Source organism: Dicentrarchus labrax, unplaced genomic scaffold (assembly GCF_905237075.1).
Source record: "Dicentrarchus labrax unplaced genomic scaffold, dlabrax2021, whole genome shotgun sequence".
NCBI lineage: Eukaryota > Metazoa > Chordata > Actinopteri > Moronidae > Dicentrarchus > Dicentrarchus labrax.
In genome coordinates, this window is record NW_026136713.1 from 15161930 (window position 1) to 15176973 (window position 15044).

Sequence of the window (15044 nt, forward strand, 5' to 3'; positions counted from 1 at the left end):
GTTATGCCTGTGGAGACGGTTTCCAGCATTATCTGAGTAAGTGTGTGTAATACAGCTAAGAGGTGAACAATTCAGAATAATGCAGGATGTGTGTGTGTGTGTGTGTGTGTGTGTGTGTGTGTGTGTGTGTGTGTGTGTGTAAACCGGGTGGTGGGGGGGAGTGAGAGAGAGATTAGACCTGTAAGAGCCGATATCTGTTTTGATTTCAATCACGGCTTCTCTAATTTCCCCCTCCTCTGTTTGTGTTTTTACATATTCAGCACTTAAATACAGTGTTGTATCATTAAATGGCCAATCTTGCATTGTCTCTCACTGATACACAACATTAATCACCAATTAGCTTGTCCTGCGACTGGCCACCTCTCTCATTAGAATATGATAGAATATAATGGTACTTAATGATGCTTAGGAAACATAATTAAATGACTGAGCTGTAGAACATGTGGAAGAACCACGGTGCATCAATCAAAGACGACCCTGTCAATCCATCCGCTCGTCAAGAGCGTGCAGAGAGTCAAAACAGAGGGTGTGTGTGTGTGCTGAAACCACTGGCCTCTATCATGACCTCATTATGGAGAAATGAAGGGTGGACGTGTCCCCATCACAAGATACCATTGGTGCTTCAAAGTGTGAATGACATTAATATGTGACTGTCTATGTCTCTGTCTGAATGTCAGTTGGTCCATCTGACTGCACTGGAACGGATGAGGAAAAAAAAAAAAAGGCCATCTCTCTGAGGTATCTGCTTCCAGCTCTAATTAGCATGTGAATAAATGGAATAAATAATCTATATTATTTATGGATTTGCTTTTATCATTAATCAACATAACAAAAAGCTTGTCTAATGTGCTCGCTGCAGTCGCCACTGTACTGTCAGCTGAGGGGAGGATGGAGGGGGAAAAAGAGAAAGAGAGAGGGAAAGTAGGAGGGGGGGGCAAATAGCTTATCTTTTTTTTTTTTTTCATTTTAGTAGAACAATAAAGATAAGTGTTCTACATGCTTGCTTAACACACACAGTTCGCCGGCCTCCTCCCCTTCTCCCTCTCTCTCTGCCGGCAATGGTGAAATCCATCTCTCTATCGCTATCTCTCTAACATCCATTACATACCCCAGCCCCTCACCTCCCTACTCATTAGGCCAACGCACAGTAAATTAGCAGCAGCAATTACAGGGAATATAAAGCATAGGCTCTGCCGGGCTCCCTCTGACAGGTACCACACAGATCATAGACAGACACCCACAGTCATTGGGATAATTACTGTGGGAAACGACCACACACCCTCGTAAGCGAGAGCACAAACCTGAATGTGAGTGCACACTCATTCTAGATATGCCTGCACTCAAATATGCTCTGTCTTACTGGCAGGCGTGTTCATGCATACACAGATGCAGAAAGGTGGCTCGTGTGCACCTGCAACCACACACACAGACACACACACATTAAGTTAGGCCAGGAATGGAACTTGCTTCCCATTGCCTCTCTTCATCTCTCTATGATGTCCATCGTGACTATTTTCCAACATAGAGTATTATTAATATTCATTCCTCCTCTCTCCTTGTCTTTGGCTTACTGTCTAGGTCTGCCTCCATACCCCCCCCACCCCAACCCACCCCAACACACACACACACACACACACACACACACACACACACACACACACACACACACACACTCCCATCCTCTCTCCTTTCCATTTCTTTCCTTCCTCTTTATCTGGGATCCCCATGGGGACTCCTGTTTTTCTTTCAAATACGCCTCTCCGCTCTTCCTCCCTTCATGTGTCCATGCAGGGAGGAGAATGAGAAAAAGAAGGAGGAGGAGAGCGAGATGTTGAGGAATATGTGCATTAATATATTTCATTAGGATACTAGTAGCACAGAAGCTCCTGAACAGCACCCCTCTTGATGTGTGAAGGCTCTGCCGTTGGTATCCAGAGGAGTAGTTCTCCAGGAATAGCGTCTTTAATGTTATGTCTCCAGAGGGCTGAGGTCTGCTGGCTCCACGCTGCCCTCGGCCTCCCACTCCTATTGTCCTCCTCCCACACTGACCAGTCTATCTGGGCCTGAAAAACTGCTGGAAATAAAGAGCAAAATGGGTTCACCTTTTGTCTGTGTGTATTTATGATTTATGAGCGTGTTTGAATGTGTGTGTGTGTGTTGCACTGCAAGCCGCTTTTGGGGAAGCGGAATCCCTGGAGCCGCGCAGTGCAACATGGCAGCGGTGCTCGGCTCGCTAATCAAAAACATTAGGCTCCAGGACTCATTTTCCCCAGCACTGAGTGTAACCTCCATAATTCAATATCCCACCTCTTACTGCTAAATCGTGCAGACTACAACCCACTTTACTGTTTGTCAGCAAACTATCAACTCGGTTATTAGATATATATAGGAGAAAAAGAAGCCCTGTGCACTCAAAACCTACGGGCAATTAAGGAGGCAAACACACTCAAGCATACGCAGTGTTTACCAGTCCTTATTTCATCAGCAGCCTACTTCCAGGTCGTCTTGCTGTCCCCCCTTGGCGTTACGGAAGCCTCCAGTTACCGTGGAGACCCTGGAACACTTTGAGGTCAGCAGAATCCTCGGATCCGCTATTTTCACAAGCTAATCCAATCGCAGGCCCCTAAATTAGATATGCAAAAAATAAAAAAGAAATTAATTTTCTGCTGATGACCGGGTATGCAAATGATGACTCAATTATGGTGGGCTGGTGCGTTCGCAATTAATAACCTTGGAATCATCATTAACTAATATGTTTAGGAGGAAACTTGTCAGGCTAACCATGTTCACCATGCCATCAGTAATGCATTAATGAATTAGATTCATTAGAGAAAGGAGCCCAGCGGGGGAGGGGATGCAGGCCTGTTTCTGACCTGTGGAATTAGTCTTAGCCAGTTTTCCTCGATTCTTAGTCAACATCCTGTCAGCTAATTGGAGATGATATTTCCAGTCAAAAAAGAGAAGAAAGTCACAAAAAAAAAAGCAGGAAAAATGACATTTATGTTTGACGATCATGTCACAGAAATCTGAAACGTTGCAAATTTAAATAACAAAATGACAACTGACAAAGTCACAGACAAGAGGTAACTTTAATTCAACATTGTGAGAGTCCAAAAGTTATCTTACAGCTCAATTTTCATCAAAAACAATAACAATCTATACAGTAGAATTTTTTTTCTTCCCTTATATCATAGAGCTGTTCAGTGTATTTGCAGTCAAAGACAAAACAGAGGAAAAAAATAGACACCAGCTATTTGGTTTGCATCTTTTTTTTTTTGTTGTTTGTTACCTAAATACAAAACTTTGTCACCCATTACCAATATTCATAATCAGGATGGAACTTTGCTTACAAAGAAGCCATTGTATGACAACAGACCTCTGTAGTTCATTTGAAACAGATATGGTGCGGCCCCTCCCGCCCCGGCCCAACCAGCACAGGCACACAAGTGCCTGAAAAACACTCGTCTGTCAGCAGGCGCCTCTGTTAAAACGGTCCTTTCTACCCACTTAACAAAACCAGGCTCTAGAAAAGAAAAGCAGAGAGAAAAGCCCTATTCTCTGTCCAGCAACAGCTTGAAGACACACGGCAGACACAAAGAAAAGACTACAGAAATGGCTGAGGGGCCAAGGAGCTCCCTTTCATGCTTCCTCACTTGTTCTTGTTCTGTTTAGCTTGTAATGAAGCTGTATTGTCCAAAGGCTAATACAGGGAGAGAAGGACTGGGGGATCGACTGTCAGATACTGGAGTCAGACCTACGACTCCATGTGTGAGATTAAAATTGTGCTGTGACAGTGCTTGTCTTCACTGTGCGCCCCTTTGTACTACAATTAACACAGCTCTATGTTGTCATACTGTTGTGATCCTGTGGTTAATGAGAAATATTACCATCATGCGGTTGAAATTATTTCATTAATCAAAAAAAAAGAGCTACATATTCGCTAAAAAAAAAAGACAAGTGTTTCTGTGAACACTAAAGTGCAATGAGCACAGCTGAGGCCTCTCAGCTCCGACTGTCCTTCAAAGCGTGCCATTGCTGTAGTATTATAGTACATCGGGGTGTGTGTGATTGTTGAATTATGGCTCTTTGTATTCTAGTCTGGCTTCACCACCAAACAGAGTGGGTTTGTGCTTTGTCCCCAAGTTCCCATGAATTCCTCTGTGGCAATAGACAATTGTGGTGAGGGTAGAAAACTGTACACGTGATTGAATGAAGAATGGGTTTGCATTGTTAAGGCATCTAGACTGCTGGTAAAGATTACAGTGACAGAAAAAAAGAAAGAGTATATAGATACAGTATGTAAGCAGGCATAAATAACATAGGAAAAGAAAGAACAGAGGGGAGAAAAGAGAAACTAAAAGAAAGAAAAACACAGAGCAATTTCTTAGTTCTCTTGGTTTCCACACACAAAAAAAAGAAAGTGTCACTCAAGAGAAGAACCCATGCATATTATCAGTTCAAGAACAGTATCAATCTGAAAGCCTCAAAGAGTTCAAACAAAAAGATATAGATTTACAGTATATATTAATGTGTGTATATATTCTTAAAAAATCTACTTCAACCAAATACTCTGAATAAGATGCTACTTTTTTGCCATACAATAAACATTTTCATAAGGAAAAAAATGAAATGAAATTTTTTATTAACTTACAAATAATACAAAAATAGACAATGGCATGTTTTTGAATCAACAAATGAAAGCATGGTATACCAATGCAAAACAATCAACATACAAAACAAAAAAAGATAAAAAAGTCACATTTAAATAGTGAGAGACAACAGTAAATAATGAAACAAAACACTGTGAAATATGTTCACTTACTGTATTAAACTTACACAACACAACTAAACGAGGGTGAGAGGCAATGTACAAATACAAGGGATAAATACATTATTTATAGGATATTTTACAGGAATCCCCTTTTTGTATCCAAATCCATGTTTCTCATGTTTAGCAGATGAGATATTGACAACACACAGTAAATCTATCTTCTGTACTGAGAAGCTGCCTTAAGACATTTAATGTTTACATTTCAAACTATAGCTATCGCAAAAAGAAAAGAAATGTCAAATGAAAAATTCAACATTTTTTTATATACAAAAATATATCACATATATCACGCATTTATTCTAATTAGATATTTGCTAGACTCCTTCAGTACAGTGCTGGCTGGACGCACACATCCTCTGGCTTTTCAAGTCTTCTCTAAAATCTCCGACAAAATGTCAATTTTGGCTAAATTACCACCTTTTCTTCACATGACAAGCAGAAAAGCATATTGCAAACAGCTCAATCCTCACAGTTTTATTAAAATTCAAACAAACAAACCAAACAGAAAAAAAAGAAAGGCATGTTTTCTGATGTTGAATTAGCAGAGGCCGATTTTGTTATACCACTTTTAGATTTATGGGATATTAGCAGCAAAATTGAAGGTTGATTTTGTTCTTTTCTGTATTTCTTTGTTTTTTTGTGTCGATGACCTTAGTTCCATTTGGCCAGTATGTTGTTATGTGGTTTTAGCAAGCAGGCTGAGCTAAGGAAAGCATCTTCTATTGTGACAGAGGTTACGTAAACTTCATGGCCAAACCAACACTTCACTGTTGTTTGTACGAGTTATGGATTGCAAGACGGCGTGGGGCCTCCAGTAATCAAACCCAAACCTTACAGGCATAAACACAAAGATAAATAAATGCTCTTTTTATGAGGTCAGTGTCACACTGTGGGTAAACTATCAGTCTCTATACACTCCATCCAACGCGGTGTCAGAGAAGCTACACTAATTCAACCAAGAGGGAAATAACATCACAAAGGTTCGTATTGTCCCTTTTTTCTCCTCCCCTATCCCTTCAGATGAAATCCCAATGGAAAGGCCTGAGTTTAACAGAGTCCTGCGTCTTATCTTGACTTCCTTCAGTTCAGCTCCGGAGCATAACAGAGACTCGCCAGACTCTGCTACTGTGTCTTTTCCTCTCAACATTCCCAAATCTCCAGCTATCCCAGATCCTCTACATGGGTGGAACGATCATCCCGGGAATCGCTGCTTTGTGGGAAAAGAGGGGGAGGAAGATGGTGGAAGGGGTGAGAGAGGAGGAGAAGGGGGGGGTAAAAAAAGAAAGAGGGAGAGAGAAAGAGAGAGAGAGAGAGGTCAATCATGTGATTGCTGGGTTTCATCTGTCATCACAACAGTCACATAACAGAAATGTGCTCCAGCATCTGGCGAACAAAGACGACTCTCCCTCATTATCTCTTCATTCCGAGGCCCCGAAATCAAAACATTTTTCTGCGCTGCGCCGCTAACTTGGCGCACGCCGACAACATCATTCAACTTTTCACAGGCTTTCTGAATAGCTTCATGCAAGAGCTGCCACTGTTAATTGTTAGCAGTTACATTGTGTAAGCCCATTGTGCATCATGGAGCATAATTCAAACATGAGAGAGAGACGCAGTGACGTGGGATGACAGAGGTGATGAAATTACGCTCAGCACTTGAACATGGAAATGGAATCCATGAGCCTTTCATAGGGAGCTTTAATTCACATTTTTACCTTCTTATATCATGTTCTGCCTTCCTCTAGCTCCTTCACCTCCTCATTTCCACCTCCCCCTCACCCCTTTCCCTTACCAACCCCCCCCCCTTTTTACACAGAAGCCATCACAGAGAGGAATTTTTCATATAACATATTGGCTCCCCATTGATTCCCCTCTCTCTTCAATCCACTAATTCCCTGGTTATTTCCTAAGTGTCTCCGGCTGTGTGTGTGTGTGTGTGTGTGTGTGTGTGCATGTGTGTGTCAGTGTGATCAGCGCACAGTGGCCAATGGCCTTTGGGTCACCATGGTCAGCGCTCATCAACGCTGACAGAGGAAGTGAGGAAGTGCTTAGCTTGGGGCTCTGATAAAGATTCCCATCCATCATTTCTCTCTCAGGATCTCAACACCATACAACATCCTGCCTAGACGAACAGACCCTGCGCTGCATTCAATGGAAATGGGAGAACAGAATGACCCGTGATGGCATAAAACACCCCACTCCCACAACCACCTCCCTACAGAGACACCCACTGGAGCACAGGCAGGAAGTAGGAAGTGAAAACAGGAAATGGAACACATATGGTGTGGCACGCTGTCCCTCTAATGAGTCAAGTTAAGAGTGACAAATAAAAACAGAAAAGAGAAGGAAGGGTAGGGCAGGATGAGCTGGTGGTGCAAATGAGCGGTGTGGGATAGTGTGGCTTGGAAAGAAAGAAAGAAAGAAAGAAAGAAAGAAAGAAAGAAAGAAAATGAAAGCGAGGTATAACATACTTCAGGAGAAGGCCAGGCCCTGCAGAGCGTTGGCTGATGAGTACTTGCTAGAGTCCACAAAAGACTGATCTATAGCGAGGAAGGAGAGTGGAGGGGTTCAAGGAGGGTAAAGAAAGGAAAAACAGGGAGTGAGGAGGAGGAAGAAAAGGAAAATTGGAGGAAGAATTGGGAGTAAAAGTGAGAAATTGTTATCATAAGGAGGTGATGAAGAGCAGGATTAAAGCTTTATGAAGCGGTATAGACAGTTATTTTGAAAATACTTATTCTATAAACACACATAAACACAGTAGCTCTGAATCATATGTAGATAAATGCTGCCTGTTTAGAAACGTACCTTGCAGGCTGTTAACATTAGCGCTGGTACACGTGGGTGGAGGGGAGTTCTGGGGTCGCACGACTGGGGCAAAAGCACTCTTCTGTTTGACGGCAGCAGACACCATGTTGGCTGGAGAGAAGGAGAAGATGCCGGAGGAGCTGCTGCAGTTGGAGGGCAGGCTGGTCGACGAGGCCATGGTGGGGCTTGATGGGACGACTGAGAGAAGAGAGAGGGGTAGGAAAGGGAGGTTAAGGGGGGTCATAGGGAGCACGTCAGGGAAGAATGATGGGGAGGACAAATGAAGACGGAAAGGGGACAACACGAGGTTAGAGAGAGGGCCGAGGGCAGAGGACGGGCAGACGGGACGAACAGAAAGGGACTGGTCAATGGATGATGGTAGGAGGGATAATATTTTGGACTCAGATCAGCTGGCTCAGACTTTTTTTTTTGCAATCACCTGGCAATTAGATATTCCATAGCTAAGACAAAAATGTGTTTAGTTTGAAAACTTGCACCGAAAACAGCCCAAAGCATTTTTTTCCCCCTCTGATCAGTCTGTTTTGATGATTCATCCTGTTGCTCAAGGGGTGTAAAGGCTTGATAAACAACTCCTCGCTAACTTGAGTGCTGTACCTGTCATTACTTACTTACAAACAACTTGCTCCCAGGTCACCTTTTCCACAGATAATCATGCAACAGATTTCAATGAACAGCATTGATACAGTCATACAAGTGTGTCAAAAATCCAACAAGTTTTGTCTTAAGACCATTAACTCCTGTGTCTGTAAACTGTCTGTAAACCATGTCTTTGTTGTGGAGAAGTTTATACTCCCAGAGGTTTAATAACACTTAATGCTGACACTTAGCTAATGGGCTGTGATATCTTCCTCCATTTTGAATTACCCAGCTATCCATTCCCATTAAGATCAGCATTGTGAAGACGGTTTGACCTAAAAGTTGAACTCTACTGATCACCATTGGAATAGACTGATTCTCAAAAAGTTTTAAATGTTGCTGTAACCAGGCCTTAAAGCCTTACATTTGCCACATCATCATTAGAGCTCTGGATTCAAACATTATTTAACAAAAATGGCAGAAAGAAATTCTGTGAAATATTTGCATTCTTGACATTAAGGTTTTATACAAGAGAACAATTAGCTGGATCACTGTCGCCACATGTAGCCACCTGCCGTAAATCACAATTGTGAGACAAAAATGACAAGACGGTTATTTTCACAACCCAAATCCTGTCTCCCTCTGACATCATCCCATCCATCCACTTCTCTTGGGTTTGTCTTTTGTCTGCTAATACACTAAGAGCATTTTCCCCCTCAGTGATTTTACAATCAACCAAGCCGTATTTCACCTGCCCTCTGATATCTGCTTCTGCCTTTATTGTTGTTATTATCCAACACTTAGCTTTTATGGCTCTTCCTGACAAATCCTCGCAATAAAGTCATAATCCATTTATGAAGGGGCCTAACTAATCAATTAATGAAAATTGGACCTACAAAGGCAGGCCGAGGGGCCATTGATTGAAAGTGTCTGTGTGGGGCCGATGAGCCTGTTAAAATACTTGTTAACACCCAGGAATCAAAGCGCTGAAATGGAATTGCTTCTCTAGCAATTAGTTTATTGATTTAATCAAGGGTCTTTAATGTAGAGGGTGAATGTGTGTGTGTGTGTGTGTGTGTGTGTGTGTGTGTGTGTGTGTGTGTGTGTGTGTGTGTGTGTGTGTGTGTGAGCAGAGGTGGTGGGGTGTGTGTGTGTCGAGGGGGGATGCTAGGTGATCTGCTCCCATGGCCAATAAAGTGGGGATTTGCGTTTTACTCTGTTCTTAAAGAAACAGATGAGCCAGCTGAACTGCATGACTTTGTCACACATTTCCACCTCCAGTTCTCAGTTCCAGTCAAACACTTATTCTTTAATGTTCAAAAGGCTCTGAATCAATCTTTTCTCTTTCTGTGCCTTGATTTTGTCATCCCATCTTGGTTTGAGATCTAGGGTGTGTTGTATTTACTCACTAGCATAGGGCGAGTTGCCTGCAGATCCATTGAGGAAGTTGGGAGAGGTGCCCAAGGTTGCCATGCCAGAGTTAGCGTAGCCATTCATGCTAGTGGAGACAGAGCTGTAGCTACTTTGCTGGGGAGTGGAGCTGGGGACATAACCATGAGGGGACACACTGCTTGTACTCCTACTGAAACCTATGGACAGGGAAAGAGAGGGAGACGGAGAGAGAATAGGTGTTAGGGGTGTAGCAGATGGCAGACAAAACCAAACGAGAAAGACTACATGCAATGCTGCCAAATACTCTTTTCCCTATACGGCTAATGGACATAGCAATAAAAGCCAAAAGAAATTTTCTAAAAATCTTAGACAGCATATGGCAGAGCGAGAAAGCAAAGAACAGAGTGGAGGAGGAATGATATGAGAGAGAACTCGCTGCAATCCAACCACTGAAACAAGAGGCCTTTAACCTTACTGGCTCCACTCCAAAATTAGATATATTGATAAGGCAATTAACACTAAAAGGACTCTGCAGCTCTCCTGTAATTTATAAAGAATGAAGCCGGTATTTCTGACAGGACCTTATTCTCCTTTATGCTTTACAGGGGTAGCGAACAGAAAGAGGACAAGATGGAAAGAAGACTATAAATATACATCTCAGGTCCAACGCTCTGACACTGGAGGAAAAAAACCCAGTTTGAATTGAACATCAGGAATTACTGCTCTCATGTTAAACAAGGGCTACACTTAGTAGCATCCTTCTTCATAATTATTTACCACTAATTCCCCATCCTTATCTGTTATGAGTTGGAAACTGTACTCCAGAAGTCACACAGCTGAGTGTTTTCTGCACATCTGAACATGTTTCCAGATGAAGATGAAGGACAGGGAAAGATGCAAGGAAGCTCATCGGAAGTATTGAGACATATCCAGAGGCTGGTCCATTCACTCTCCTCTCCTTCCCCTGATACATGTGATGAATCACCACTGACTGCACCCACATCTCTCTCTGTCAGACAGGGGCCGACCCCAGTCTAATATACACACCCCTAGGACCCACTCATATTTCTCCATCGTACTCCATCCATGGCTCTCTTTTTCTCCATTCTTCACTCTCTCACCTTCGTTCTTTCCTCGCCTCAAGTTTTCCCTGTTTCTCACTGCCTCTTCCCCTCCTCCTCCTGTCCTCCTTTTTCAGAATCCTCCTTATTTGCTCCGTGCTCTTAAATCACCCTCTCTGAATTTCCCACGTGAAAAATAAAATGTCCCCTATTGCACTACTCATCTTTACTATCCATGCTTTTTTTCCAAAAAGAAAAAAACAGAGAACAAATTCCACCACATTTCCCATGATTATAGACTCTAATTGTTTCCTGTTGAGTTTGCTCACCCTGATTGGCTGTTTGCGCCACCTCTGACCCAGTGAAGGAGTTTACGGACATCATGCCAGCATGGACGGAGCCGCTGCCAAGACTGGCTAGCTGGTTGTGCCCTCGTGGCACTGTTGTGTAGAGGGCCTCTGCGATATCTGCTGCTCGTTTCAGAATCATCTCCTGACAATGAGGAAGGAAAAAAAGAGCTGTGGTCAGCAACAGAGTCAGAAGAGAAGAGAGAAGGGAAGAAGAGTAAATATGCCCTTGATGCAGGCTTTTTGGTCTATGCTAGATCGCCACTTGAGATATTGAGCATGTAAACCTAGTAGGCTGAGTGGTTTTTATCAGTGGTCACTGGGAGTGGTGGGATTGGTTCCAGTAAATGGAGGAAAGCCTCATTAACAGACTCATCAAATCTTTAGCTTGCCTCTTCCTCTCTTCCTCCCTGCTTCGTTTCAATTCTCTTATCCTCCTTCAGAGTCCAGTCTCAATCCCACTTCTCCTCCTCCTTCTCCTCCTCCTCGTCCGCTTCTGTACTCTTCCAATTCTCCTCTCCTCCCTCTACATTTAGTTTCCATTGTACTTCTCCTCCTTTAGTCCTCAACATATGAGCTGATAAAAGCACTTATTCCCACATGTGTGTTTGTGGATCCCAGATCTTGCCTGAGCGCAGCAGGGTGCTGCTGGGCCAGCGGAGACGCCGCCTTTGATGTTGCCAGTGGTCCGGACCACAAACATAATTTCATCTAAGAAAAGATATTGATTGTTTGTGTACATGCTTCTTGTGTGAGTGTTTACCTGGTTATTGTGAGGCATCCCGTACAAAGCCTCTACTAGGTCTGCGGCTCTCTTTAAAATCACCTCCTACAATCAAGCGCAGAAAGAGGAAAGGGATTGATCATGAGTGTGACGGCTCAAAGAGTTCAGTCACTTTTATTACATTTCACGTCTTACATTATGCTGTGAATGCAGAACAGAGACTGCAAGAGAGGAAGGAGGCAGACAGAGGAAGGGAGAGGAAGAGAAATGGGCCTGTCCCAGCACTTTGTTACTAGCTGGGCAGTTTGGGAGAGCAGAGGTAAGATACTGTTATCTGTGAATAAAACATGAGCCTATATCTCTTTATCAGTCAACCATCTTCTACGTCTTCTCCTCCCTACTGTCACCGCCAGATCATGAATCTACCGCACATGATCACACATCAATCTCATTTAACACAACATATCATCAGGTTGACGGCTATACAACTCCCAGAGTCAGCTGGGACACACCCGTCTCCTGCCCCGTATTAACCCTGGTAATGATCCAAGTGAATAGCCCTGCATCCACTTTGTGTGATAAATGTAGAACATCATCGCTCAGGTGAAAACCGCCGAGTGGAATTTCCCACATCAAACGTTTATCCTTTCATAGTGTTGCCGTTTCGCCACGCTCATTTTCTACCGCTTACCCTCCTTTCTCTCCTCTCTCTGTCTCTATTCTTTTCCCTCCCTGAGTGTATGAGTGTGTGACTCCAGGCAGTCGTTATATGTGTGTGTCTGATGTAGACACCTACAGCCCTACGAAACCCTTTTTAAAAGTTAATGTGCCGGGGCCAGGATATATGCTGGAGGCGCGACAACCAGAAAATTGCAGCCCCCTCCCCTCCAACCTTCCCCTCGTTTCTTTCTCTCCCTCCTTCTCCTCCACTCGTGCACACACACGCTGTGTGCTATACCCTCCTGAGTGTATCCCTCGCTGTGAACAAGCCCTGGAGCATGTGTGCTCTCTGTTCCGTGACACACCGCCTTTCAATCAGACCTCATATCACACACACACACACACACATACACACAGGAGCAACCGCACACACAGCCACGCACATGTGGAGGCTGTCGAGCACGCCCAGGACATGACGAGAGGGTCAGCAAAGCAATAAAGATTGTAGAGCGCTGTCCGAGGTGCTAAATTCACTCAATAATGGGAGCGCTGCCTCTGTGTTAACCTCCCATTACTAGCACTATCTGGGGGAGGCAGAGAGGGAGGCGTGGGGGGGGGTGTGGGGGGACGGAAAGAGGGGAGACCAGAGAGGAGGCCTGCTCGAGGTGATTGAGAGATGTAGAGGCCCTAGGAAGGTAAGTGGTTCTTTAGTATGTATGCACCGCTCCTCGCTTCCTTCTCTCTGCTTTTCCTCGACTCCCAATGCCTCCCAGGGATTGCTAGATAGGTAGATGGATGGATGACGGGAGGGAGGGAAGGACGAGGAGGAAGAGGCGGAGGAGGAGGGGAAATGAGGGAAGTGTGAGGCATTAGGACACAAACAGATCAGCAGCTGGAGTGTAACGGTGTGCAGGGAGGACACGTGAAATCATAGTCACTTCATCGAAAATGATTTTTTTTTTGCCTCCCCCTGCACCAGCAATGAGTCTCATGGCCTTTCAGGTCTTTCTCTTTCAGACCTATACTCCTGTCTGTCTGTGCATCTCCATCTTTAATCTCCACTCTTTTCACCTGTGTCTCCAAACTACTTTCTTCTGTCTCTCTGCTTCTCCTTCTCTCCCATTCTCTCTATTAATCACTCTCTCATGGTCCTGTGCCCTGTCTGTACCTATCAGTCTCTCGTTAGCAAAGGGATCTGTCCAGTAGCTAAACACGATTAGGCAGCGCTCCAGAGTCGTTCTGATAAACAGATAAATGTGGTTAGCGCCGTGCTGCCTCCCTAGCTCTGCTGCTGTAAGGGGAGACCATTTCCTGGGCGCAGGGTCTCTTCCCGTAAAGTCAGGCCCACAGAGACGTCAACAGGAAGGGGAACCTGATCCAGAGCAGAGCCTGGCCCCGTCTGGCAGGGCGGTCACTCATTAGCCGGCCCCAGACCCCCAGCTACACCACTGCCTATGCTAAACACCCTGCAGTCTGGCTGTGCCTGAGCTGCCCAGCACTCCCTCCTCACTCTGACTGCCTGACTATTAGCCACAGCGCAGTATGGGGGCTGTTTTCAGCTGGACACTGGATCATTACCACAACATACAGAGATAGAACAGGCATTGGCAGATATCCTGCTTGTTCCCTGCTTGATGTGTGTGTGTGTGCGGGTTCATTAAGAATCCCCTCGAAAAAGGAATGGAATACATTATATTCCCAATCAATTTAATCTCGATTAGAAATTGACTGAAGAACGACCACAAAGAGGCTTTGCCAAGGTAGCCATGAATGGACATTTGTAGCACAATCAGTTGCCAGTGTATGCCCCTGTCCTGCCCCTCTCTCTCATGATTGAGGCCAACAGTTGAGAGAAGTGTGGTCAACAAACTGTTATTACCTCAATAAAGGCACAAATCAATAGAGCTGAAATGAACAACTGGGCCTGCCAGCTACCGCTGTTCATTTAGAAGAGAAAGAGACACCACGGAGCGAGGGAGGAAGAGGAGGAGAGGAAAAGAGATGGATGGATACAAAGATATTTAGAGAGATACAGGGGGTTGATAGGCTAAAGACCAGAACTCACCAGGACAAGTCTTGTATCCACTAGACATGACACACAGCGAGGACAAGTGATTTCTCTATCTTCCTTCTGCATCTACCTGGGCTCTCCATCTCTGCCTCATGGTGACTTCCCACCACTGTGTGTGTATGTGCGAGCACGTTACAGGCACAGAGAAGTGTGTATGTGCATTTCTGTGAGTGTGTGTGTGTGTGTTGGCTTGTGTATGTGTGTGTGTGTGTGTGTGTGTGTGCTGGAAGTAATAAAGTCCACCCGGGGTTGACTTCGATCCACTGACCCAGCAGGAGGTAAGACTGGACAGCTATGATGGATCACCTAACCTGCTTCTGCCTCTCTCTTCCTCTCTCCCCTCAACCTCCTTTCCTCCCTCTCTCCCTCTTTTCCTCCCTCCATCTTTCCCTTTCCTCTCCCACTTTGCCAGTCTAAATGACCTTATACTCAGTGGAAGGATGAATAGAGTTGCTTGTGCGTTGGCTATGCAAATAAAGTGTTTGTTTGAGCAGAAAATGACCATGAACATATGATAAAATGTTTATGTGCACACTTCATAGTGTCATGTATAGCC

At 44.3% G+C, this 15044-nt stretch overlaps 1 protein-coding gene across 5 annotated transcripts in view; it reads right to left on the reverse strand.

Moving 5' to 3' along the window:
• Positions 1–3070: 3070 nt before the first annotated feature.
• Positions 3071–15044, reverse strand: part of ebf1a (EBF transcription factor 1a) — a 54270-nt gene continuing 42296 nt past the window's right edge. The window contains exons 12-17 of one of the 5 annotated variants that reach the window (XM_051418968.1): positions 11797–11862; positions 11016–11178; positions 9643–9822; positions 7637–7834; positions 7303–7371; positions 3071–6038 (exon numbers count right to left, since the gene is read on the reverse strand). In XM_051418968.1, the coding sequence (XP_051274928.1) occupies positions 7304–7371; positions 7637–7834; positions 9643–9822; positions 11016–11178; positions 11797–11862 (675 nt within the window). In that variant the 3' untranslated portion in view covers positions 3071–6038; position 7303. Of the gene's footprint in view, positions 6042–7302; positions 7372–7636; positions 7835–9642; positions 9823–11015; positions 11179–11796; positions 11863–15044 lie in introns of all 5 variants that reach the window. The other 4 variants (XM_051418969.1, XM_051418972.1, XM_051418971.1 and 1 more) reach the window with 4 other exon arrangements.